The 27,832-nt window shown below is 33.8% G+C and overlaps 3 protein-coding genes across 4 annotated transcripts in view; all 3 read left to right on the plus strand.

Annotated features, from left to right (window-relative positions):
• The first annotated feature begins 1,621 nt into the window (after positions 1 to 1,621).
• Positions 1,622 to 6,520, plus strand: LOC117904319 (transcription factor bHLH47). Its single transcript, XM_034816866.1, has 5 exons — positions 1,622 to 1,726; positions 2,428 to 2,529; positions 5,243 to 5,361; positions 5,540 to 5,667; positions 5,956 to 6,520. The coding sequence occupies exons 2-5, from the start codon at positions 2,462 to 2,464 to the stop codon at positions 6,343 to 6,345; spliced, it is 705 nt and encodes a 234-aa protein (XP_034672757.1). The 5' UTR covers positions 1,622 to 1,726; positions 2,428 to 2,461; the 3' UTR covers positions 6,346 to 6,520.
• A 635-nt stretch (positions 6,521 to 7,155) lies between these two features.
• Positions 7,156 to 9,686, plus strand: LOC117905240 (HVA22-like protein a). 2 transcript variants are annotated; one of them, XM_034818193.1, is made up of 5 exons: positions 7,158 to 7,354; positions 7,810 to 7,836; positions 8,055 to 8,177; positions 8,780 to 9,023; positions 9,284 to 9,686. In XM_034818193.1, the coding sequence occupies exons 1-5, from the start codon at positions 7,293 to 7,295 to the stop codon at positions 9,329 to 9,331; spliced, it is 504 nt and encodes a 167-aa protein (XP_034674084.1). In that variant the 5' UTR covers positions 7,158 to 7,292; the 3' UTR covers positions 9,332 to 9,686. The 2 variants fall into 2 exon arrangements, with proteins under 2 accessions (XP_034674085.1, XP_034674084.1); XM_034818194.1 differs by lacking the exon at positions 8,055 to 8,177 and having other exon boundaries at positions 7,156 to 7,354.
• A 10,960-nt stretch (positions 9,687 to 20,646) lies between these two features.
• The window catches only part of LOC117903988 (PH, RCC1 and FYVE domains-containing protein 1), a 35,162-nt gene continuing 27,976 nt past the window's right edge, over positions 20,647 to 27,832 (plus strand). Inside the window, exons 1-2 of the mRNA XM_034816518.1 lie at positions 20,647 to 21,566; positions 24,662 to 24,748. Coding sequence (XP_034672409.1) covers positions 21,519 to 21,566; positions 24,662 to 24,748 — 135 coding nt within the window. The 5' untranslated portion in view covers positions 20,647 to 21,518. The remainder of the gene's footprint in view (positions 21,567 to 24,661; positions 24,749 to 27,832) is intronic.

The following is a 27,832-nucleotide window of genomic DNA, read 5'->3' on the forward strand; positions in this document are numbered from 1 at the left end:
CACTGGGACTTTCATGCATTTCATTATTCATTTATGCACCAAAATCATCCAAGAATAATATTGTTTTAAATATCTTAAGAATTGGATGATTTCATGTTTTCAATTAAAACCTTGTGTTAAATGATTTTCAAACTTGTGTTAAAAGGTTTTAAGTTGAAAAATGTTGATTGTTGAGCCAAAAAAAATGGTTCAACCGGTTCAACCGGTCGACCGGTTGTGCTCGTCTGGTTGAGGACCGGTTGAGGGAGGCCAAAAAGTTTCTCCCTCTCCCAGTGACCTTCTCTTCCCGGTCAAGGTTGAACCTCAACCAGTTGAGGTCCGGTCGAGGTCCGGTTGAGGTCCGATTGAGGCCCAACAGTCACTTTTCCTAACGGCTAGTCAACCGGTCAACCCCTAGCTCGACCGGTCGAACCCCCAACGGCTAGTATGACTTTTTTCTTTTATAAAAAGACTCCAAACTTCATTGTTTCATAAACTAAACCTTCCCAAATCTTTCTTGATTATATTTGAACCTTGGAAGAGTATTTTTTAATGCACCATTATTCCAAAACTTGCATATCTTTAGTGCACCATTCAATACTAGTTTCTCTTGTATCATTTGAGCTTAAAGTTCTTGTGTTATGATTTTTTAGAGATCATTTTATTTGTAAATCTTTGAGAGGAATTTTCTCAAGTGAGGGGTATCACTTGAGAGGTTGTTCAAGAGTGGGATAACTCTTGAGAAGTGTAAAGGGTGCTTGGAGCCAAAAGTTCAAGAGGATGAATTGGAACCATAATCCAATTGTAAAGAGATTGGAAGTTTAGTTGAAGGTTCAAGATAGTGGAACCCTCACTCGGTTAGGAGGTTGAGAAGAGTGGACGTAGGCAAGGAAGTGCCGAACCACTATAAACTATCGTGTTTGCACTCTCTCTTCCCTAACTCTTTTAAATTATATGCAATTGTGTTTATTTTATTTATTATATATTTGCATATAATTGTCTCTTATTTTTGCATAGTTTAAGTTTGTGAAAAAAAGATTATCACCCTATTTACCCCCCTCATAATTAATAAACGGGCAAAAATTGTCTTTTTCCAATTTAATGAAAACCATCTCAATGTGATGATATAAATTTATTTTTACTCATGTATTATCTTGAAAATTTATCTCTTTCACTATTTAAATTTGATATTATATTAAAAAAAAAAGTTTTTAAAAGTCTTTATGGATGAATTTTAAGTAATATAAAACAATCAACTTTACTAACCTTAATTTAAAAAATGATTTTAGATTGAATTTGAGTTGAGTAATTTGTATTAGAGGTAATTGATTATTTCTTAATTCAAATCGATGGCAAATGTATTAAGACTCTATTTTTTAAAAAAAATATATATATATTTTTAATTGGTGTATCTTACGTGGCCTTTATATTCCACTTGAGCATACGTCATGCCTATTATAAATATTTTGTATATTAATAATTATTGGGAAAAATACATTAATTAATAATTTAAAATTTTTTAATGTATTTTTCTATTTTATTTTCTTACAAATTTTTTTCATCACGTATGATTATGGTAAGATATGGTGAAAGGGCGAAGAGGAAGGAGGGAGAGGGTGGAGCGCAGTAAGGTGTGATGGCAGAGAGGAGGCGGTGGGAGGTTTGGAAGAGGGGAGAGTGTGGTGACACGGAAGCGACTTCAAACGCACGTGTCGGACGCGCGTGTCCCATTCGATGCACCTCCGAGGTAGGTGCTCGCCACGCTTCGTCTCTCTATTCTAATCTCCCGCCACGCTTCTTCTCTCTCTAAATCTGCCGAAGGATTCCAGACCTCTCTAGGTATTATGCTGGCTCTATTCTTTCTTTCTGACCTTGAATTCATACACCGATTAGCAAAGGTTGGGCTTGGGATGAGGTTTTTTCCTTTTTGGTGTTCATACTTTCAAGGTTGATTTCGAGAGATATTTCTTTGTGATTTTCTTTGTTTTGGTTTTGGAATCGGATTTTGTTTGTTTTGTTTTGTTCGCATTCTTGTCAAGGTAAAGAGAAGATATTGAGTTTTCTATTCTTTGATATTTGCTTTTGTTACTTGTGGGGCGTTTTCTCGGCTTCCAAACGGGGATTGAAGTGTTTTTCTGAGATACTGTGATGGAAATTACAGTCTTGAGTGACGGAATTGAATTTTAACTGCTGAAGAAATATGGTTTTATGTGAATACATGGAGAAAGCATGCCTTCTAGTAAGATGAGATCCAAGTAATGGTTTTTCTTTACTGGAAATGCCTTACACCTAAAATGGAAGGAAAGGATTATGCAACTAATCGAACCCAATTAAAATTATCTTCATTTCATTTCCTAGTGATGATTCTTTGATTCGTTGCTCTTGTCTCTCGATTAATGGTCATGAGGAAGTTTGAATTGGTTTTTTATATTTCATGCGTTTTTTCAGGAATTTCTTTTGGACTCAATTCATTGAGCTGCGTATGGATCCAGAGGTTCCGCCTCCCTTAGTTGACAAGGTCAATGTGGTGGCAGAGAATCCATTAACTAGGTTTGTGCTTAAAGATTATCCTCTTTCAGTTTTTGGACTGTTACGGATCAATGCAATCCCTTCTTCCTTTTTGGTTTTTCTATTCTTTTTTTTCCCCTTTTCTGTTTGCTTCTGCACTGTATGCATATTCCTGTGTACTATGATTGCACCCCATTTCTGTTAAGTGCTCTTTAATAAACGGTGGTCTGTTTGTCTATCAAAATAGAAGGAAAAAAAAAGACCAATACAGTGCTTTGACAGCTTGTCATTACAGTGTTGTACCCTGGTCATTAGGATTATTGAACCATGGTTGATATGCATGGAAAAAGTTGTAATATGCTATTTGCACTTAGAAAAGTGTAAAGCTTGGGAACTGAGTTTTGCATCATTGCCAGTGCACAAGTGATGTACCGTTGGAGCTTTTTTGCCACATGTTGAGTCCTGCATATAATAATAAGTACGCAAAAAAGTAGTCTATTGTAATGAGTTTTGACTGCTCTTAATGAAATCAAATAGTTCAGTCATTTTACCAGAACAAATTTTTATATATTTGTTCTTTCTCATGGAATTTTTGGGTCCTAATCCTTTAAACAGAGAATTCATCAATTTGTGGGTCCTAATCCTTCAAACGGAGAATGGCATGTAACCAAAAGCTTCAGCAATTCATGACAGTATGGATCATGATGAGACAGAACCAGAACCCAAGATTTGTAATCTTGACAGTATCTGAGTTCTTTCTCATGGAATTTGTGGGTCCTAATCCTTCAAACAAAGAATGGCATGTTGCAAAATGCTCCAACAGTTTATGACAGTAAGGACCATGGTGAGATAGAACCAGGGCCCAAAATTTGTGTGCTTGATATGTGAGCATACTATTAATCAGTACTAACAGCTAAGGAAAAAAGGATAAGAAAAGTAAATTTTCTTTGAGAAATGGGGATGCAGTTTGTTCTGCAATTGCTTATGATATATAATCTAGAGTCTATGAGAATGGAGCTTTAGGATGAATCATATGGTCATTGAGTTTATATAGCTTTAAAGGACCATGTTTACATATTTAGTACACTGTACACCACATTAATAAGGAATATAGACCTCTAAGAATAAGTAATGCAATGTGACACGATTATGTGGCTGCACGTGGAAAACTGAAAGTTTAGCTTTCTATGTAAATCTGAAGTTGTGTATTGTTCTCTTCCAAATTTTTGATAATTTTGGTTTGGTCTTTGGAGAATTCCTACAGTGAAGAATAAAGAATATCTGGGAAAGGTGAATCTCAATAATGGATTACACCTAGAGGGGGGGGGGGGGGGGGGGGGGTGTGGGGTGTTGAATAGGTGTTGTTGAACTATAGAAAAAATTTCCCAACAAAGATTACCTAACCTTAGAATTTCTCAATGTAAATAAACTTCTTTTCCAACAACTTTTCAGCAAAGCATAAAATCCACAAGCAAGTATGTATGCACCAACACTTTCCCAACAATTTATAAATGCAATTCACATGCAAATGCCTCAACACTCAAAATTAATTCAAAAGACCAATTATCTCCTTAACTCATTTCAATTTACTAGAAGATATTATTAACTAAATTGAACAAAAAAATTATTGAAGATATCCATTGAAAATAAATCAAAGAGTAGAGTGAGAGAAAGAGACAATTGACATCGGATTTTAACGTGGAAAACCTCCGAAGAGATAAAAAACCATGGGCCTACAACCGATCGAAAACATCCACTATGAAGAATAAAAAACTGAATACAAAGGTTTTACTGAGTTCAAGCCAACCAATCCTTCCCGAACCACTTAACTAGTACCTTTCCCTTTCAACTTCTCACGTTCTTCTTCCGAAGCACACTTGGAGTCCACACCAAGCTCGATCTTGACCTCTTCTTAAATCCACACAAGAAGAAAATGGGTGTTTGCACAAAACCAAGAAAATGAGAGATGAATGTTTTAGAAATCAACCCATGTTCATTTTCAGGAAATCCATTTAAAAATTTTCTTGGTCTCTCACGGCTACTGCAGTCTCTCCTTTCCAAAAATGGGAGAAGTTTGTATTTAAAAAGCAAAAGAAACCCTTAATCTGATGGCTGAAATTTGATCTTAAAAACAGGTTAGTTGGATCGATTTGCCCATGCACCTGGATCGATCTAGAAACAGGGGAACAAAAACCTTTTAACAAACATATTTCTCCCAGCTTTCTTAACTCTTTTAAAGATGAAAAACAGGGTTGATTCACTTCATTCAACACACACTCGGCTACAAACCTCGGCTTCTTAGCAACTCCACCGACTTAATCTTCAAAGGTCAAGTAGTCCAAAGAAGAATTGAAAAGGCCGAGTTAGGGGACATTTAGGAATTTTGTCCAGAATTGCCAACCTAGCTAAACACTTACAATGTGGTTTCTATCTGTTTTATTCATTGGAAAGCTATAATAGAAAAGGTGGAAAGTCTCTTAGCCCCTGATATTAATATAGAAACTACTACTATTTTCTATTTCTAAAAACAAAAACAGGAAGTGTATCCAAATGAGCACTTAGTAATTGAGTTCTGTCTTGCTTTGCTAGATTGTCCATTCACGAAATGTGTCCATAGCTACTGAAACTCTTTGGTTTACCTTTCCATGTCAAGTGCTAATTGTAGTTCAAATATAAGGTCAAAACCTCCAATATATGATACTATATGTTCACTAACCTGGAAAAGATCATGTGACTGAAAGCTGCATTGATGCAGGTCTTGTCCTACTAAAAACAATCAGAGAAAAGTTCCTAAAAGGGTTCACAAGGCCGTGAGAGAGAAACTGAAGCGGGAGCATTTGAATGACCTCTTTCTTGAGCTGGCCAATGCACTTGGTAACTTATAGTTTTTCTAGTGATTTAATATTTACAACTCCTCCTGATGTTTTATACTTTTATGAGACAGACTTTAAATATTTTTGGCTCCAGGATTAGCTTTGGTTTTTGTTTAATTGAATGGGTCAGTTTGAGGGTGGCAATTGGTATCATATTCCTATAAATTCTTGTCTCACAGATTTTACTCATCAGAACACTGGAAAGGCCTTTATATTGTGTGAAGCTATTCGGCTAGTGAAGGACACAATTGCTCAGATTGATTGCCTCAAAAAGGAGAATGCAGCTCTGTTTTCTGAATCTCACTACGTAAGGCCCTTATTGTGCATGTATATTATTCCAATTACTCCTTTCAGTTGAGTGACAGGAAGTTAGTATGTAGTATTGAACAAGGATGAGGATACGTTCTTCTGCTGTGTCTGCACAACGGGTTTCTCTTGTTTACTCTTTCACATCAGCATTCTATTCAAACATGCCGCTGGCTCCTTCCTTGGTTAAAGCTCACCTATTCTGCTCATTCTGAGAAGAAACCTGTCATTCTATTTGTTCATTAATTCTGTTCTAGTATATTAAATCTGTTTGAATATTGATGGACAGGTGAACATTGAGAAGAATGAGTTGAGAGATGAGAATTCTGTTCTAGAAGCTCAGATTGAGAAACTTCAAACTGAGATCAAAGAGAGAGCAGCCCTGTATAAACCTGGCCTCAACTCTGCTCCCTCCGAATTTCAGCAAACAGAAGTGACCCAACACTGTCCAGGAAGCTCCCTGAGATTTCCTTCTGCAGATCAAGCACTACAGCAATCATCTGTTGTGGGTCCTGTCCTTGTCGTCCCCTTCGCCTCTGATCTCCGAGCTTATCCTGAGGCAGACGCTCCCCGGTCAATCTCAATCGTGAGCAAGCCACATGCCAGGTATCCAACTCCAGGGGATTCGTGGCCCTCTCAAGTTTTAGGAGATCAGCCGACAGCCAGACAGAAATTTTAGCTTAGTGGTAGCATTAACAATAGCAGTAGTTGCGGCATTGGGGAAGAAGGCAGTGGTAATGTGTAAGCTTTGCTGTGTTCAATTATATGTAATTTTGTATATTGCTAATTGGCCCATTGGGGGAGGATGTATATTTCATTATAATGGATGGCTCTGCTTTGATTTGTATGGTTCATAATGATGTTGGGCTCTGGTCCATACGGCTGGTTTTGCCTACTAAAGCCAGGCTTGGTGTGTTGACCCATGGAATGTTGACTTTGCTGGGCCCATGAAATGTTATCGGGGACCATATACAAGTCTTAATGGAGAAGATAACATGATCTGATTGGCATTAATTGTCAATTTTAGTCATGGCGTTTTATTATTAAAGGAGGAAATTTCTGGTTTTTATTTAATATATTTAATTTTTTTAGACCCTGAAATTTCTTCCTGAAAGTCTTTTGTACAAAAAATTTCACCTAATCCTTTTTATGAAATTTCATATTCGCACAATCCCACCTAAAAAAAGTGAAAAACATAAGAAGATACTAGAAGTGGCAACGTCGTGATTTCAGCGGAAATAAAGGGTACATTACTAGGGATGTCTTGAGCATCAGGGGCACAGAACCCACCTGCCTTTCAGAAACAATCCAACGGTTAGAAAATGAGCCATGTGGCAGAAATTCCAACTTTGGCAACTTTGGAAGTTTGATCTGCATACACGATGGTTAGAGAGAGAGGAGCACGGTGGTCATGAGTTGCACCCAGAATTTACTTTGACAAAACGCTGCGTTTAAGGTGTATCGGTTTGCCTCTTTATCCCTTTGCTCTGAGTCCTGACTACTTTAAAGTTCTGAGTCCTGACACGCACTCCCTAAGAACCTCAGAAACCTGACGAGCCTGAACTCTCGACAACTCACACACAAGACGTAGCGAGATCAAAGGAGGAAAAGAAAAAATTGCAGGAAATGGGATCTGGTACTGGAAATTTTCTCAAGGTGGTGCTAAAAAACATTGATGTTCTTGCCGGGTATGTTCGTCTTTTTCCACTCTTCCACTTTTACCAATTTCTCCAAACCCCTAAAAAAATATTGAGTGAAAATGAATCACTTCTCTCACGCAAAGGGAATTTTTTTTCCTGAGAAAGAACATTTAGTGTTAAGTGTAAACTGCCATTTCCGATTCCTTTTTCTCGTAGCTTCACTGTTAAATATGGAGTGAGCCTTAGTTGGGAATTTCCTAACTTAATAGGGAACATTTTTTTAGGATCAAAATGAAAAGGAAAAAAAATACCTGGAGATGACAAATCAAAATTTGGGTGTAAAAGATGTTTTTCTAAAAATGAAGAGACATGATATATTTTTTCCTTCTTTTATATTGAAATGTTCCATTGAATAAATGGAGCATTAAGGGAAAGATTTTCCATGGAAAAATTTTCTATAGAAACAAACAGAGGCTAATTTGATTTCTGTGTTTGATTTGCAGGCCTGTCGTTAGTCTTGCTTATCCTCTGTAAGTGGGGATGTTATTCTTTTCTTTTTTAATTTTTTTTCCCTCCATTTATCTATTTATTTATTTATCTTGGTATTTCAGTGTCTAATTTTGGTTTTCTGTTTTTATTACGTTTAATCCTGTATGTTCTATAATATGTGGTTTGAATGTTTGTGTTTTAGTTTTCTGAGAGAAAATTGCTTGAAACTTTTGTTTTGGTGGGCTGGTTTCTTTGACAGATATGCCTCAATTAGGGCAATTGAGACTAAGTCCCCTGTTGATGATCAGCAATGGCTCACATACTGGGTTTTGTATTCTATGATCACACTCTTCGAGCTCACCTTTGCTAAAGTCATTGAATGGTAATCGTATTTTATGTTTAACACTTTCCCCAATGTGGTTGGGCTCTTTTCTTCTCCTTGAGTGGAGTATCTTTTCCTCATTCTTGAATCAATAATGGAACTGAAACATTTTGCATATGGTTGTTTTTTGTATATGGTTTGGAGTTTATGATCATGGTTTTAGAATTTTAATGAGGTTACCATTTTCTATTTTGAAAAATTCTAACTATACAACTTAACAATAATTTTGGACACCAGAGTTGGGGACTGACTGTACAAGCTCAGAGGATGAATTTGAGAGCTAGAAGAAGAGGTTAAAAAACTTATAAGAATGCATCCAAGAGTAATTTTGTGAGCAAAAAAGCTGATGGTTGTTAAGAAATAAGTTGAATGTGTTGCATCCCATTGCTATTTGGGTGGTCTTGGAGGATAAGGATAAGTATCCTTTTCCACTGCTATAGGAGGGGATCCTTCCTTGTTCTTGGATCATTTACAGTATCCAAGATTCTTAGGATAATTTGGGAAATTGAATGGGATCAATTTGGGTCCTTTTTGGTAATTCTGTTTTATCTGAGATATCAGAAACTACACCTCTGCTTGAACATTTTGTGTCTGTGTGGCAGGCTCCCTTTTTGGCCATATGCAAAGCTGATTGCAACTTGCTGGTTGGTCATACCCTACTTCAGTGGTGCTGCATATGTTTATGAGCATTTTGTGAGACCTCTCTTTGTTAATCCACGAACTGTTAACATCTGGTATGTTCCAAGGAAGAAGGATGTCTTCAGTAAACCAGATGACATTCTAACTGCTGCGGAGAAATACATTCAAGAGAATGGACCAGATGCATTTGAGAATATCATTAACAGGGTAAGCCAGCAATCACACTTGATTTTTTTTCTCTTTGTTTTTTGGGCGTGGGAATTCTTCTTATGGATGCTCTTGAGAACTACAACAACTCCTAAAAATAGGGACCTGGTAAAAATATTATTATATGAATAGGAGAATCATCCCTTTCTGTAGTTTACGGTCCTGGAGGTTGAAAAAAAATTGGCAATGCATATGTGTCTGCATGTAAATAAATATTTCTTTTGAGCTAAATTCATCCAGTTTTTCTTAATCTGATGCAGGTGGATAGGGAATCCAAGTCCAGAGGTAGCAACTATGCTATTTTTTGATGAGGACCATAGATAGAGAGCCTTCTAGTCACAGTATGTTCTATTGTGGCCTAACCTCCCAACCGAGAGAAACATTTGTGTTCTGTTGTTATAGTTGCCTTATGTTCCATCCTTGGTTTTTCTGTGTCTGCAGTCTAATATGGTCTTCTTTGAAAGAATTCTAAGTTTTCTTTTGTTATAGAATGTAATTATTGTGGTCTGCCTCGTTATCCCTTTATCATGCACACAACTTTTAAATAGATTATAAAAGTACAAATATGTGTAAATTCATCCATCCTTGGCTACGGGTTTTCTGAACCAGAGAACAATTAGAGCTGCCATATTTGCAGTTCTTTTTGAGAGGATTTCTGGCTCATAATTGGCTTCGTTTGATTAATAATGTTAAAGTGTTTATTCCTACCATTAGGTTGGCAAAAGGAAGCTTTGCAATGTTTCAGATCTTGAAAATACCTTGTCTTATTGCTTTCCATTCTCCTTTGTGGAATCCTTAACCAGCATCTTCTTTTCCCCTTCTTAGCTACATAGATTTTTTATTTGTATTTGCAATTTTTTATTTAATATATGTTCTGAACTTGACATGTTTTGGGGGTCAAGGTAGTCTGCATAGGTCATTTTTGTTGTGTATATTACTTCTGTACCAACCATCAGTTGTAAGTGAAAAACTTGGCTCTATGCTACCATCGACCCAACAATTTCTTCTCATTGAAATATCAAACACGATATGGACAAAGTTAATCTACCTCGTCTTAACTTTTTAGTAATCACACATTAGACTAGTTGTTGGCATCGTTGGTTTTAAGCAAGGATTTAGAAATTATGAGCACTGAATCATATGGAACCTCCCTAAAGATAAGCTTCTCGAGTATTACTTTTGTTTTCTTTTGAATGCATTCCCTTTTCCTTACACTCATGACTTCCACTATCACTCACAACGAAGCCTAGGAAAGTAAAAGGTGGGGTGAGAATGGCATACAGAAAAAAGAAGGAAATAAATTGTAGTAGTTTCACTTTGTTCCCCTTTCCATGAGATTCCCCATTTTTGTTGTATGATTGCTTGATGCATTTGTCAATGGATTTGGTGGGATGTTTGTTTGTTATGGAGTGGAGGCTTGATCAGCTACTTTATTTAATTTTTCTTTTCGAACCTGGAGAGGTAAAAGACTAAAGAGGGCACTCAGACGCCCATGTGAGCTAGCTTGGTCGCTTGTCTCTATTTAATGATGCATAGTGAGTCTCTTCTCTTTTATTATTCTACCACCATGATTGCATTAAAATTTTCGATTTTCACGTGGTTGATCCATTAGCCAGCCATAAAATGAGAAGAAAAATGGCGGCTTCTGGCACAGAATATTAAACCCGGTTAAGTTCAGAATCACCTCTTTGAAATAACACACTGATTTGATGTGGCCACTTAATGGCTTTTGATATTTCATGACCACGATCACTTATTGGTGTTACTTTGTGAGCCGTCCAATCCCACAAAAAGCAACATTGGATTTCGTTGCTTTGTTCCTGAATATGACATATGTCGATGTAATGGGCAGTAGTCCTGTCTGTGGAGTCACATTTTCTCATCCTAAAAAGGCTAAAACTAGCGTTGGTGGATCATCTGTATCTTTCCATTGCGAAGCAGAGTAAAAAAAAATTGGTTTGGTTTGGGTTGGTCTGGCCACGAAGATTTTGGGTTGGATTCCTGATCTCTAAAGAGAGATTTGAGGATTACCTGATAATCTATATGGGAATGGAGACGAATCATGGAGAGAATCAGAGAAATCAAATCCTGGTGAGAACGGAGTTTGATTTTTATGTTAACGAGATTTTTATTCTTATTTCTATTTTAATTAATAATTTAAATCAATAAAAATGGAATTAATTCCTATTCTATCATTCCAAGAGTTTCCATTTTCATCCTCTACTCTCTATTAGGAATGGTAATGACATGGGTTTTTTCGGGTACCTGTCCCGTCCCGTTCCTAATGGGACGGGGTTCAATTTTAATAAATGGGTTTGGGATGGATTTGAGATTTTTTTTTAAAAATCCGGGGTAGGTTCAAGGTGGGTTCGAGTATTGTCCTGTCCGTCTCGATTATATATAAAATTAATTTTAAAATTTAATTTAATTTAATTTATACTTAACTATTTTTAATATATAGATGATAATAAAATAAGTTATAAAAAATATAATAATTTAATTATTTATAAAACATATTTATTTTAATGTAATTAAAATTTTTTAAAGTAATTTTTTTTAAAAAAAAAATTAATATTAAAAAAAAGTTAAATGGGGGTATGCAAATTTATCATACCTGCCACGCCTCGTTTAATTTTTTAAATGGGATGGGGATGAGAATTGTTTTGAATAAACGAGGCGGGGTTGGGATAGGGGTGATCCATCCCGAACCCGCCCCGTTGTAATTCCTAATCTCTATTTCAACCAATTTTTACAAGGTAATGAAAATGAAGGGCTTTGTTAATATTTGGAAGTTGATGCAAGGATAATTGTGGACCCCGTATTTCGGCTCATGCGTTTCCCACTCGAAGGCGAGCTCGATTTTGATTTGAAAAAATGATCTTTATTGATTAAGAAAATGACTTGGAATCGCCACTTATTTTTGTTTTATTTTTAAAAGGGTAAACAAAATAAGAAAGAAAACCCGAAGTGCGACTCCTGGTTTTGGAAAAGGTGATCTATGAAAAATCGGATCGGGCTCGGGGGTCAAGTTACTTATAGGGAAGGTACGGTGAAGACCATAGCACCCCTCTAAGTCCCTAAAGACGGGTCTCTACTAATGAGATGAAGCTGACGTGACAATTGATGAGTAAATCAATGAATATCTTGAATGATCATGCACGCATAAGAATCGAGACATGCATAGACAACGATTAGAGGGAAAATGATTACATACCTGGGCAACGAGCCACTGTGCGCTATCAATAGAGAAGGTTAGTACACCATATAGAGCACAAAACATATCACATGCATCATTAAACAGGGATTAAAATTGTTTGAAGGAAAACTGGATTTTTGAAATTCATTTGAGAGTCAGAATCTTAGAGATTATTTGAAAATTGGATTCTTAGGAATTAAATGTAAGAATGAGAACTTTTAGAAATTAAATTTGAAAGAGAATTGGGATTTTGAAGAATTATTTGAAAGTTCGGGATTTTTAAGAATAATTAAGTTACGAAAATTGGGATTATGAGAATTAAATTTTGAAAGGGATCAGAATCGTAAGTTATTTGAGCATATAAACTATGAAAGTTGATGTATAAAAATTGGAAATCTTAGAAATCATTTGAAGGCATAATTTATAGAAATAATGAATAAGATGATAATGATAACGATGATAATAAGTAGCGGGATAAATACGGGAATTGGAGTATGGGAAACTGAAAATTAAATTCGGAGGTGGGACAATTGGAATTTCAAATAGCTAAATTTAGAAATTGGAATTTTGAAGAATTAGACTTTAATGATTGAAATTTTTAAGAGAAATAAATGGGTAAGTATGGAGTAATGTTACTAATTAATCAAAACGATATTTGGACGGATGAATAGTGAATAGTGGGATTTTGAGAATTAAGTTTGAAAGTCGGACCTTTGAATAATTGAACTCTAATTATTGAAATTTTTAGAAGAAAGAAATAAGTAAACGCGGAATTTATGATAACGATAACAATGATGATATTTAAATGAATAAAAGTGAATGGTGAAATTTTTTTTTAGTCTAAAGGTTAAATTTGGAGATCCGGTTTTAAAGAGTTGAATTTTAATGATTGAAATAAATAAATAAACAAATATGAAATAATGATATTTATTAACAAAAATAATGTTTGAACGAATAAAATAGTGGAATTTTTCTAATTGAAAATTTGAATTAGGGCGTTGGATTTTTAAAGGATTAGGCTTTGAATAAATAGGTAGGTATAAGATTATAATACTAATTAACGAGAATAATATTTAGGCGAATAAAGATGGGTAGTATAATTTTTGGGATTGAAGTTTTAATTCAGAAATTGGATTTTTGAAGAATTGGATCCTATATACATAAATAGACGCGGAACAAGAATCCTAATTAACAAGAATAAAATTTAGACGAATAATGACATTTCTGGGATCGAAAGTTGAATTAAGACAAGGGGGGTTTCGAAATATTGGACTTTGAATAGATATAGAATAATGATTCTAATGAGTGAGGATAAAATTTAGATGAATTGCAGAATTTTTAGGATTGAAAAATTAAACTAAGACATGAGATTTTTGAAGAACTAGTTTTTAAATAAATAAACGAATATGAGATAATAATCCTAATTAACAAAAACAAGATTTAAACGAATTACTGAGAAACTAAATTAAGACAGGGGATTTTTGAAGGATTAGACTTTGAATGACTAAATAAACAAGTGATAATAATTCGATTTATGAAAATATGATTTAAACAAGAATTTGAAGAATTAAATTAAAAACATGGGATTTTTGAAGGGTTCGGCTAGATAATAAATGAATGTATAAGATAATAATTCCCATTGATGGACATAAGATTTAAATGAGTATTTGAAGAATTAAATTACGGCATGAGATTTTCTTAATGGATTAGACTTCGAACAACTAATAATGTAGGATGATGATTCGATTTATGAGATTAAGATTTAAACAAGTACTTGAAGAATTAAATTAAAGCGTGAGATTTTTGAAGGATTGGCATAGATAGATAGGAGAATATAGGATAATAATTCTAGTTGATAAATATGAGATTTAAAAGAGTATTAGAAGAATTAAATTAGGACATGTGATGATTTTTTTGATAGCTTGGACTTTGAATAAATAATAAATACAGGATAATGATTTGATTTATGAAAATATGATTTAAACAAGTATTTTGAAGTATTAAATTAAAACTTAGGATTTTTGAGGGATTGGCATGGATAGATAGGTGAATATAGGATAATAATTCTAATTGATGAACATAAGGTTTAAAAGAGTATTTGAAGAACTAAATTAAGACATGTGATGATTTTTTTGATAGCTTGGACTTTGAATAAATAATAAATAAGGGATAATGATTTGATTTATAAAAATATGATTTAAACAAGTATTTTGAAGTATTAAATTAAACTTAGGATTTTTTTTGAAGGATTGACATGGAGCCTATCATCCACACGAACTGGGCTTGGGCTCCAACTCAAGCCCAAGTCCAATGTCTTCATTGGGCAAGCCTAATACAATAATCCATCACCAACTTGGGCCTAGTGCCCTAATTCAAGCCCAAGTCCAAAGATATCAATGGGCAAGCCCAAGGCAATTAAAGCCTTCACAAACTTAGGCTTCTCTTTTGGGTCTAACCCACTAAAATCCAAATCCATACTCATTTTCTCTTTGGGCCTTTCAGCCACGTGCTCGTCTTCTTCACCTTAGGAAGACTATGACGGAGAAAGTGGAGGTGAGAGAAGCATCACCGGAGGTCCTCGAAGTTGGTCCAAGCTGCAGCTGCTCCGCACCATTTCGCCGTGTCGCGCTGCCTCCTCCGCCGTCGAACATGTCCAGCTACAGCGACTTGGTGTCGGTGTGGAGCCTGCTGCTGCAGCCTTCATGGGAACATGGAGAGCTTCGTCGGCGGACATCACCCTTGACCTCGCCGCCGAGGAGCCCTTATAGCATGCGAGCCGTACGAAAGATTTGAACCCGACGCCAATGGACGACGAGGTTGCGGCGAAAGCTGACGGCGACGGCGTTACGCGAAGTGCGAAAGTGCATGGAGCTCGCCGGAGTGTTGTAGAAGAAAGCCACCGCTTCCAGAGCCGCGTCCTAGGCTGGAGGGAGTACGGACGTAGGGGGTGCGCATGAGAAATGATGGGCGTGTACATGGCTTCCAGAGGTGAGACATGGTGGGTAGAATCACATACAAGGCTGCAAGCATGAGGATATGAAATGCATGACTGTACAGGCCTCTCTTTCACGTGACACTCATAGGTTCAAAGCGAGGGGGACTCACGAAACTAAAGAAAACCCAAGTTTAGAACACACATACAGGGGGTTAAGCTTAACAAAAGTGAATAACGGACCTTGTCTACCTTCACCAGAATAACAAATCAATACTCAAACTAGAACTAAAAACACCAAGAGGAGTTTAAATGTGAGTTAAACTTGGCTCCTCAAACATCTCTTAAAAAAAACAATATTCAGGAATCAATGGAAATAATTGAACGATGTTTAACATTTAATAGCCAGAATGATGAGAAAGTGATGGAGTACGAAGTGTCTGGGGATCTAACCTGTAAGTTGCCTCTCCACCAGCAAAACCGACCCCGTTCTCTGAGTTGCTCTGTTTTCCTTTTCTTCCTAAAAAAAAAAAAAACTATCTCCTCCTTTACTTCCCCCTCTGGCAGCCGGTGCTATCTTCCTTTACAAGCCATTTCCCCCCTCTTTGTTGTTCATGCCCTCAGCAGCATGGCCTCCTAACCACCTTCGTGGCTGCCCGTCCCATCTGGCCGGGATTCATGGTAAGAGAGGGGGGGGGGGGGGGGGCCCCTCACACTTCAAAAGGAATGCAATGAAAAATAATAAAAAGAAAAACCAAACTCCATTCTCTCCGGGTCTTCACCCTAACAAGGGTCTACAATAATATTTTCACATATTTATATAAAAATAATTATAAAATAGGAACTTTTTGTTAAAAGGTTAAAATAAATATGAAGTGGTATATAAAATTAATTTATCGATTTTAAATATTTTTTATTTTTATTTTTCTTCACTTTTTTTCTCTATTTTTTTTCCTTTGCATTTTTCCTTAAATTTTCCAATAATCAAACCTAATCCTACATGACACCACATGTCTTGAAATCTAGTAGTATATGCTCAAGACAACTCTCCACTAACATGACACATAATATCTCTTGCACTTGATATCCAATATATGAATTGATACATGTTCTCTCCATCGAGCTCTTATGATACGGTGTTGTGTCATTGTCATTTGAACTCAGACACTCATCTCCAAATATATTATTAAGTATTTTTGTGTTCGTAAAACATGGATGCTTTTTCAGGACAAATATTTAGAAGATCTAAAATACCATTCTTTTTTATGGAGGTGATTTTATGTGCACCTAAAAGGGTTGGTTGTTTCACTTTGGTTACGAGGCTAATGTTTCTTTTAGAATACTTATAGCTAAATGATCTCCTACATTCCCAATATGCCCATTCAAGTTGGGGGTATGAATTGGGAGGTTCAAAATAGGCTTGTGCATCTCAATGGTGGAATTGGTTTTCCCATTGTCAACATTTTTTTATTGGTCTTGGAGACTTGGTTTGGTGGTTAAAGTTAGAGGTTTGTTGAACGAGGGGAGGGGGAATCATTGACAGTTAAGGGTCTCCAAAAAGCCCGCGGCCCACGGCCCGACCCAGACCCGAGCCCGGCCCAATGGGCTAAAGCCCGACCTAGTGGGCTAAAGCCCGGCAGGCCCGAGCCCCGGCTCGAGCCCATTTCTGGATGGGGCGGGCCATGGGCCCCAATTTAGGGCTGGCCCGCCCATAGGCCCGCCCGTAGGCCCACCACTTAAAATATATATATATATATATATATATATATATATATATATATATATATATATATATAAAATATTCAAGAAATAGAAAAGGCTACATTAATAAAAATATTCATTGCTAACTATTTTATTCATTGAATGTATACATTACATTTGAAAATGTGGGAAAAGTTTACATCACTACAAAATAAATATATCCCAACTAGGTTGACACCTACTTATTTGTCAATCATTTGTACTTTTCAACCACAAAAATAAAAATATGACATACATTTAGTAAAATATTTTAATCATTATCTCTTGGCGGTGATGGTGAACTATCGCAAATCCATGAAGATCTTGATGATTTTAGTTTTTCCATATCGACAAGCATATTTTCTTCTTGAATATAATCAAATATCCTTTTATTTGCTATTGCCCAGTCTTTCACACATATATTTGCTTCAATAGAATCCGACGCTAAACTGCATCGTTTATCACTAACTACTCTTCCACCTGCACTAAAAGCAGCTTATGATGCAACTGTACTCACAGGAACTGTTAGTACATCACGAGCAATGATAGAAAGTACAGGATATTTGTGTTGTTGTGATTTCCACCATATTAAAATATTAAAATCTTCATCATCTTCAAATGAAATTAAATCAATATTAAGATATCTATCTAAATCAGTTGTGTTGTTTGGAGAACTATTTGTTGCCTTCTTTCGACTTTTTAACATTTCTAGAGCTCCTTTATAAAAAGATGAAGAGCTTGTAGATGTAGGTGGTAATTTAATAGAACTAATATCATCACCATATTTTTCTTTATAATAGTTATATAAATTATATAATAATGAATTTACTTCATTTTTAATTTCTTCAATTTTTATTTGGTCATTAAAATAAATAATTGTTAACCATTCATCCAAAGCTTCAAATTTCAATATAGGGTCCACAATTAAACCAAGATACAATAATTAAACGTATTTCTCCCCAATATTTTCTAAATTTTTCTATCATTGCAAATATTGCATCATTAAATATATCCAAATTTAAATATTTTTGAAGTACAATAAAAATATTAGTTATTTGCATGACAACTCGGTTTGAAGAGGGATAATATACACCACAAAATTTTTTTGTTGAAGTATCAAATACTTCAAAAAGATCTCTTAAAAGATCTGCAATATGTCAATCATAATCATTTAATACATCAATATCTGCTTCACAATCATTGCTAATTAATTGTATTTCATATAGTTCTACTACTTTTGTATATTTTATAATAGTTTGTAAAAGTTTATAAGTGGAATTCCATCTAGTGGGCATATCCAAATTTATATTTCTTTTTTTCATATTTAACATTTTGCAACAATAAAAAAATAATTCATGTTTTGCTTGAGAACTATTAAGACCCGCAACAATGCCTCTAATTTTTTATAATGTATCATCAACGTGTTTTAATCCATCTTTTACAATTAAATTTAAAATATGTGCACAACAACGCACATGAAATATTTTACATTGATCTTCTTTTATTTGCCAATATCGTTTTAATCTAGATAATGCTGCATCATTATTAGAAGCATTATCTAATGTTATTGTAAATATTTTATCATGAATGCCAAAATTTATAATTTCATCATTTATTAAAGATGCTATATTTTTACCATTATGTGGAGCATTTATTATTTTAAATGAAATAATTCTTTTATTTAATTTCCATTCATTATCAATATAATGAGCAGTTATACATAAAAAACCACTATGAGTTAAAAATGTCTAAATATCAGATGTTAAACAAATTTTTCCTTCAAAATTTGCAAAAAAAAAATTTTAAATTTTCTTTTTGTGTTTCAAAATTTTTTATAAGAATTCTTTTAACTGTATTTCCAGAGCAACCTTGAAACTGAGGATTAGTAGCTTGTTGCATTGTTCCCATATAATCATGAGTTTCCATGAAATTGAAAGGTTGTTCTGCTCTTATTATATAACCAATCATTTATTCAGGACAATAAGATTCATCATAAGAAAATGTCTTTAAATTTCTACTTTCATCTTTACATAATTGCATATAATTTATAATATCTACATTATTTTTAATTTTACAATTTTCATGATGCCTTTTTAAATGACTTGTACCTGCATTTGAGCCACCACTAAGAAGTTTGTTACAAATTTTACATTTTGCTTTTATTTCTTTTTTTTTTATTTTCTAAATTTATTTATATTCTATCAAAAAAATTTCATATATTTGAAGTAATTTTTTTGCTATCACATGATTAGATGAAGAACAAGAACCACTTGCCATAATTATAATTATTGATAAAATATTATGCTAAAAATAATAAATGTAAAATTAAAATGTAACAAATAAATAAAAGAAAAGGTGAAGTATGTTACTAAATTGGAGAACCAAAGCAGAAATTCCTTCAAATTTGAACTATTTGAACCACCAATGCTTGTTTTTCACTACCAATAATATTGAATAATTTGAGACAAAATGCAATAATTAGAAATATTGTGGAATGAGAGAGAGAACTTAAGAGTTGAGAGAATAGAAAAAAATTGAGGGTATTTAATATTTATAGAGATTTAAATATTAGGATTTAATTTTTTTTTTTTTAAATGTCAAGACCGTTCAACGGTCATATATTTGATATTTATGAATTATGAGTAGCATTTTCAATGGTCATGTGACCGTTGAACAACCAACTCACTTTTATTTTTTTTCAAAAATCATACAACATTTCTAATATATATATAATTAATGCAAAATAGTTATACAAAAGAGGGTCAACTCAGTTGGTGACTAGCTTTCCTGGAATGCTTATGGATACATAAGGTTCCTTCAAAACTCAAAAGTATTTTAATTTTTACCCAAAGCTCGCCCAACTTGAGGGCCCACGAGCTGGGCCACGGGCCTTAGATTTACCAAGGGCCCGGCCCAGCCAGCCCGTTGACCAATCAACGGGCTCAGTGGCCCGCCCCGGGTTGGGCCATGGACCTTACTCCTCCGGCCCGGCCCGTTGGAGACCCTTCATTGTATCCTTGAAAGCTTCCACATCATTATCGGTTCATTAATGTGGGAGTTAATATTTTGGAGTATTATAAAATCGAGAGAAGAATTAGTTAATGAATAACATGAAAAATATATATATATTTTAAATTATTTTATTTTTATATTTGAGAATGATAAAGTTGTTAATGCATCGAGTTAGAAAGAAAATTCATTTCTTTTCGGAAAAAAAAAATAAAGATATCACACCAATACTTATTAAACTTCTAATATGAACTATTGAAAATATAAGGTAAAATCTAGATTGAATAAAAAGTACAGATATATAAAATTAAGGTACAAATAAATAAGATTAAGGTACAAAATAATAGCTCATATATGATACAAAATAGTGAAATTAGAGTATAAATAAACATTTAAAGTGCACATATCACAACATCTAATTAATGGTATATTTTCCATAATTAGAAGAAAAAATGTTAAAAAATAATTTATTTATAAATATATATATTTTTATAAAAATTATGAAAAAATATAATTAATTTTTTTTAGAAATTTATATATTTTAAATTATTTAATCATTACATTAAAAAAAGAAAAAAAAAGAAAAAGTTTTAAATAATATATAAAAAAATAATTTTTTAATTTTAAATCTATTTTTTTATTTTTAAAGACTTGTTGCTGACGTGGCAAGATGCGAAATGATCAAGGACGGAAGTTTAAAAGCAGAGGGATAGCGCGCGGGAGAGAGGCGCACGAGGATCTTCAATTATCATTTTCTTCATTTTGGGTCCGAACCGTTGGATCGAAATCTGCCGTTAATTTCATTTTCCGGTTTGGCTTCTATGATTTGGAGCTAAGCCGGCCCTCAAATTAGATGCCCATTGATTACGGATAATCCTAATTTAGACAATCATAATCACCGTTGTTGCATTTTCTGAATTTTAAGCTCTTCACGGTGCTTAACTTTCTGTTTGTTTCCCGAGAAAAATGAGGAAAAGAAAAGAAAGGAATTTGAATCATGAGTTCTCTGCAATTAAGAAAATCTGGAACCCAGCTTATATTCATTCAATTATATGAGGTTTCATATTTGGCTTTTCGTTTTTGGCGCTGTTAATATTTATGTTCGATCACATTGAATGAAACCCTAGCTTTTTGAAGGTTCTAAAGCTGTTCTTATCACTTGTTCATTCAAGTGAAAGTTGTATCAAATATTCAAAACAGAAAAAGCTTATGATGCGATCTTTTTTAGTTGCGATCCCCTGATGTATTTCCAATTGGTTATTGATTGTCCTGTAATTAAGATGCAGATTATGCGATTTATCTTCTCACCGGTAGGTTATGGTTTTTAACAATGTGGATGATTTTGAGGGTTTCCAGGTTGAGGCATTCGCTGAATAGTTTTTCCCAGCTACTAATAAGTTTGAATCAGGGTTTGGGGCAGTTTTTGTAAGCAGGGGTTTCAGTTCAGGCCTCTTAATAATGGAATAGATGAGACTTGATATTTGAGTACTAAATTGGGATCCAGTTTTTTCTTATAATTTCTTATGGGGCAAATATGGATACTGTTCTGTTTAATTCCGGAGGAATGGTGTTGTCCAAATGGGTTTTTTGTGCAACAGCTGGATTTAGTTTCTCGTGAATGGCCGATTTGCAGAGTAACAGTCTTGCCGAGAAAGATGTCAAGCAGGTATAGTCTATTATCTTCATTTTGTATTTCAGGTTTTGTTTTGTTTTTCTGTTGCTGCTTAAATTTAATTCATTTTGTTTGTGTTGTGGATGTGCTCCTTTTTAATTTCCATGTGAAGTTAGTCCTGGAGAACTGAGAACTTTTTAACAAATGATAAATATTACTATCCCCACTAACTTTGAGAGCAAAGGTAAATACAGAAAGTTCAACTAGTAGTTGTTTGGCCCTAGCTGGTCTCTGTCTATCTATCCATAAATTTTTTTTTCTGTATTTGCTGCCTTGGTATGATATGATTTTGATGCTTTAAATGTCTCGAGTTTCAGTTTGATCATATCTCCAGTTTGATATAAACCTTATTTGTGCATTGAAAGCATCAAGAGTTACCAGTGCCATTACCAAATGATCTAAATGGGTCATGTAAGAGCCTACAACATGAAACTTGTATTTGGCTAACTTATTTCAGCAATTAGATGGCCACACTTTTCTTTATCCACATTCTAAGTCATCCAATGAATTCTATAACCCATAAATACTGATCACCTATATCACTAGTGATTCTTAGTTATTTATATTATGTCACTAAGCAGATCATCCTTTCTTAGGTGCCATGCTATTCTTCCATGTATTTATCTTGTTTTAGTTATGTATTTCTGAAGAGACTTGATCACTTACTAGAAATTATAACACTCAACTGTTCTTCTCTTGCATTGTCAAATCAGTCATCTGGACTTAAAACCAAAGAAAGAGTATGTAGATGTTGTGTTAAACTTTCAAATGCCACACCCAATATTTGATGGTTGAATATCAAAATCTCTGGTAATATAAACATAGAAGCTGAAATTATACCTTTGGCACAAATTTTTCCAAGAATTAGATGTCTTTTCCATTTTTGTGTAGATTATATTAATGGAAAAGAACACACTTCATGCCCTTTCCATTGACATGGACAGATTCAATGTGTTGCCACATGAAGCGGAATTCTCACTTTTGAGTTACTTAAATTGGAAAGTGTGTACTGGTGTGGGACTACAGAGGAGTCCATATATTAAAGTTCAATTACTATATAAAATGACTTGAAGTGAAAAAGGAACTGAAGCTTTGGGTGTGTGTTTTGGTAATAAGAGTAAGTGAAACTAACTAAATTTTGTTTTATTTTCTGGATTGGCTCTTTTTAGCTTACTGGTTGGCATTGGGAACTGTGGCTAGGCATTGCTTTTAAAATTTCTTTATATTGTAAATGCTGCTTCTGGTTGTTGAAGATCGGCTGGAAAATTTTCAACTCTGAATCCATACTTAGAGCTGATTAAATCCATCAAAGCCATGTTTGGTATAATGATGTATTAGGAAGACAGGCCAGACCTTTAAACTTAGATTTTTTATCTTATGAACCAGCCAAACTAAGTTTGTTCAGTTGGTCCAAAAAACTAGAATTTCCTAGAGCATTTGTTGCTTACTTAAGTCCATTCCATGGAGTGTGGGAATGAAATCTACTTCCAAATGGCAGAAACAGTTTGGTAGTAGTTTTCCCTTACAATTTTTTTTATCAGTTTTTGTTAGACTATATGCAATCATGTGCCTTGGGCCAATTCTTGAGTTACAACTACGTTTTGACTTAGTAAAATTTTCACCATCTGTCACCATTTCAGATTCTGTCACATGCTATGTCACAATTCTTGAAGATCTGGTCTAAGCTCTAACCTTTTTTATACATTCACTGAGAACCTCTTCTTGCATTCAATGGATATTAACAAAAGAAGGGATATGGATTGATGAATAATGTGGGCAATTAACAATATTGAAGGAAATTGTTATAAAATATCAGATAATGTAGTTAACTTTTGCATTTGGATTATCATGTTGTTTCAATGGTTGCTTTTAATGTATACCTTTGCTTCAAGCCTACAATTTGGTGTTACTACAAGTGACAAAATTAAGTAAAGCTATTATTTGAATGTTATGTTATTAGTTCCTATCACAATTTCTCATTCGGTGAGAGTTAATTTCTTACTAGAGCTAGTTTACATTTCTGTTAAATGGGAGAATGTTTGAAATTGAAAGCTTCCTGAAATGAGTGATCTTGATCCCCATCACTTCATATCTAATGAATGGCTTTATTACAACATATTCTTGTTGCAAAATCTTCCTAAATTCAATATTGAATCAAGAAATGATTATTACATTCCAATGTTAGTATACTCCCCTCAGAGTTTGCACTGAATAGCTTTTTCTGTAATGCCATTAGCCCAAGTTTCCCTTTCTTGATGATGAATTCATCCTAATAAAGCTCATCCCTAGACCATGATTCCAATATAAATTGTTCAGCTCCTTACGTGAAGTCAGATTAGGTTTTTTTTTTTTTTTTGAGCTCCAAGTGCCTCTAATTATTCATTATTCACTGGGTATAGATGCCCACTTCCTTCTCTTGAGCTTATTTGCTTTATTTTCTCTACCATCAGTTAATATTTCTGAGCATTTTACCCTACAACTCTGGAGCAACTTTGGTAGATCACAATTGGAGGGTCTACTCATAAGAAAGAATTGTGCTCTGCTTTTGCTTTAGCTGAGATGTTACTAGGAGACAATTGAAACTTGTTCATAAAGTTTCCACACCTATGCCAAGGAAATTGATGAAGGGGATGGGCTTGAAATCACCCTGAGGATGTTCACTATCTGGAAAGTAACACAATTTTCAATTTGGTAAATATATTGCATGTCAGAGATAACCAAATTGCATCTATCCTGTTCAGTTCCTTCTCTGATTTTTCCTGTCTAGAAGGAATCATAACCTTGTCCCAATATGATGTTAAGTTATTTGCTGATATATTGAATATTTACACTTGGGTTTTTCTGGATTATTTATTTATTGATTTTCTATCTTCATTTTGTGAATTTCTAACTAGTGATTTATTTCTATGCCAACTGCTTTTTCCTTTCCTCCTCTTAGTCATGTAGCTTTTTTGTGTGTCAAGCTACCAACTTTCTTAAAAGTTTAAACTATTAGGATTTGGTTCCACATTGTATATCATGCTCTAACAACATGTATTCTTCTTTCTTTCTTTCTTTCCCTTTTTTTTTTTTCCTCTCAAAATACGCAGGCTATTACAGCCCTTAAGAAAGGGACATATCTGCTGAAGTATGGGCGCAGGGGGAAGCCGACATTCTGCCCATTCCGCATTTCTAATGTAAGTTTCTTTGTACCTAAAGTGAATTAGTTTTTTAGTTCATATTGTGTGTTTCTTTCTCATGGTATTTACATAAAATGTTCTGTTACCATCAATTATTTTGAAATTTAGTTCTTTTTGCACTATGCTTATCTTGGTGCTGGATATTTTTGGTATGTGGATCATGTCTTTGGAATTATTAGTGCTTACTACTCTCATTCCTGGAAATACTTCCTCCACCAATAATTAAAGTGCATAGTCTTCCCTAGAAACACACATATGGAATATGTTAGTTTGTTGTCAATCCTCATCTTTTTTGCTATTGGAGCAACTAATGGATGTTACACTACAAGGTTATGATCTTCAGTTAAAGCATCACAATAATTGCCTTCTTCTCTAAGATGCTCTTCGTTGTGGCTTTTAGCTTCCTTTAGATCGACTTCGGATTAATGTTCACTTCTTCAACACAGACATGTAGCCTTTACTTGGACAAGCAATAGTCTAATCACCATGTCATCCATGTTGTACCAACCCTTTTTTCAGCAACATATATGGGATTTTTTCCCTTATTAAACTCTCCCTTACTTGCATTTGAAGATTATTGATTGCTGCCTCCACCATTCATACAATGAAGAGTGTTGGTATTTGTTGTAGTTAAAGGTTTACCTGCTGCTCAATTAGAGAAAGTTCCCTCCACTGTCTGACGTCAAATGTCTAGAAGCTAAGTGCTTCTTCAATTTTAAAGGCTAGTTGATAAACATCATTTGTGGTGTAAGTTTATATAGCCACTGTCTCAAGTTAGATCATTATTAAAATTCCATCTTTATAGTGAGCAATAGTTTGAGCCTCATTTTCCCTTGATTTCGAATACTCAACTCATGAAATTCTTTTGTGTATTATCTTGTTTGAGATTAAACATTTTAGTTTAGAAGAGTTTTTCATAATCAATAAGAAGAAAGCACTCTTTCATCTTTAACTTCATTCCATTTCATGTATTTATAGGTGGTTGGGTGGTTCTATTGAGTTGATTTTCAATACAATGCCACCATAAATGCACTATGCCTTTTAATTTTGCCTTCAAAAAACAAACCTTGATGTTCTCGAGCATAGCATACCAATCGAACTAATTCTCTATAGATATAAGCCAATCAAGAAAAGCCTTATGATTCAAATTTCTTGAAAATTCAGCAACTTCAATGCACACCTTTTTTGTTACATCATAATCTTGCTTGAAGTTTATGAGCCTTCCCATGTCCATATTAGGACAGATGTCTCCTATTGTGCCATTTGTTCAATTACCCATCATAAAATTATCTTGCTCTTTAGATGCTCTTTTGTGTGATTGGTCATAGTGATGGCTCCTACCCTCTTCTTCAAGGGTTGCTTTTCTTGACTTCTTTCCAATAGTCTCACTATCTCATATAACTGTTAAGTTTTATGATGACCTCTTGTTAGGATTGTTGTGTTTTAGAAATTTCCTTCAAATGTATTGAAACATCTTGATTATTAGGATTCTTGGAACTCATGATTGAATAAATTGCTCCACTCCTTATGGCAGTAGGATTATTAGGATTCTTGATTATTAGTATACAACCCTAAGATGGTTGTATACTATCAAATGGTGTGTTAGGACTTCAACCTTTTAGGATTTAAGGAAAAGGATGAGGACTAAAAGTTATGGCAGTAGGGAAAAGTAAAATCGAATATAAAGAAAGAAAGATAAAGAAGAAGAGATAGAAACCTTAGAACTCACTAAAGCTTTCTAAGAGTCTCACATATAAGATCTTTAATAGAGTCCCACCATTGAGAATTGCATGATCAAAAGAAAAGTTTAATATTACTGATTATCAATACTTAATCCTATTTTACATCAACTAACCTTATTTAGAAGCTTTAGAAAACTCTAGAATTTGAATAAAACTATGAAAAAGTAAACTAACTTATGTGGTTACTAATTAAGACTCTTACTTATATCCAAAAATGATTAAATCTTCTAAAAAAATTAAAAGAAATCAAAAACCTATATTTTTTTTTATAGAATTAGAAATTTCTCATGATAAATTTTCTAATAAAAAGACTTCTAAAGCCTAATGATTCAAAATGGAAACTTTGGAAAAAAGATTATTTCAGAAAATAGAAAGTTTAAAACTTCTTTTAAGGAGAATTCCAAAACTTCCCAAATTCTAAAACTTTCATTTTTTTTTCTTTTCCTTCCTTTTCTTGAATACACCTTGAAGGACTCATCCCCATCATAATTGGCTCGTCACTAGTACTCAATGTTTTTATATGGTATAATGTAGTTTAAAATCCTTAAATCTTACCATCTTTCATAAAATTGGTTATATATTATTTTATATTGCATGCCTCCAACATATATATACATATAATTTTTTTTTCTATTTAATTTTTCACTACATAAAGAACTTATGATATATGATACAATAAAATATAAATAAAAAACAATACACAATACGTTTTATGAGTTAACAATTATGGGTTGTAGTGGCTTTATAGTGAGGCATATTATTCAATATTTGAGGAACCAAAGATATAGGGTTTTTAATTATTAGATGTCATTGCGTTTTCTAATAAGTCTGCTAGTTGGTTCATTGACCTTGTATGGGTCTTTCAATTGAAAACTCACCTGTACATGCTTTGTTTGATTTTCTTAAACAATTTTGAACTAGACTAGTCATTAAATCACAAAAGCTATTGGTTCACAATCTAATGATCGCATTGGTGGTAGAAACCACATCGAACCATGATGTTAGCATGACATAATAAATACATAATTTATATATTATTAATATTAAAAATAATTATAGTAAGTTAAAAATATATATAAATAATTAAAAAGTTTATAGATCTTTCATTTTATTTATCTTTAATGTTAACAAATTGAACTCAGATAAAGATAATATAGAAATCTATTAATATTTTAAATGTTCTTAAGTAATATAATTATAATATCTAATTATAAAAAAGATATATATTATATATCCAACAATTAAATAAAATTTATTATTTAACTTTATTCATATTTTAATAGCTATTTATTCAATTATTTTATTATCTTAAAAATTACTATGAGTTTTTACCATATTT

The sequence above is a fragment of the Vitis riparia genome, chromosome 17, assembly GCF_004353265.1.
Source record: "Vitis riparia cultivar Riparia Gloire de Montpellier isolate 1030 chromosome 17, EGFV_Vit.rip_1.0, whole genome shotgun sequence".
Lineage (NCBI taxonomy): Eukaryota > Viridiplantae > Streptophyta > Magnoliopsida > Vitales > Vitaceae > Vitis > Vitis riparia.

What these genes read in the sequence shown, in the direction of transcription:
- LOC117905240 (XM_034818193.1), top strand. Translation starts at nt 7,293, where the DNA reads ATGGGATCTGGTACTGGAAATTTTCTCAAGGTGGTGCTAAAAAACATT. An exon ending in GTTAGTCTTGCTTATCCTCT is followed by an intron (nt 7,837 to 8,054) that starts GTAAGTGGGGAT and finishes TTTCTTTGACAG; the next exon opens with ATATGCCTCAATTAGGGCAA. An exon ending in TTTGCTAAAGTCATTGAATG is followed by an intron (nt 8,178 to 8,779) that starts GTAATCGTATTT and finishes TCTGTGTGGCAG; the next exon opens with GCTCCCTTTTTGGCCATATG.
- LOC117904319 (XM_034816866.1), top strand. Translation starts at nt 2,462, where the DNA reads ATGGATCCAGAGGTTCCGCCTCCCTTAGTTGACAAGGTCAATGTGGTG. An exon ending in GCAGAGAATCCATTAACTAG is followed by an intron (nt 2,530 to 5,242) that starts GTTTGTGCTTAA and finishes GCATTGATGCAG; the next exon opens with GTCTTGTCCTACTAAAAACA. An exon ending in TGAGCTGGCCAATGCACTTG is followed by an intron (nt 5,362 to 5,539) that starts GTAACTTATAGT and finishes CTTGTCTCACAG; the next exon opens with ATTTTACTCATCAGAACACT.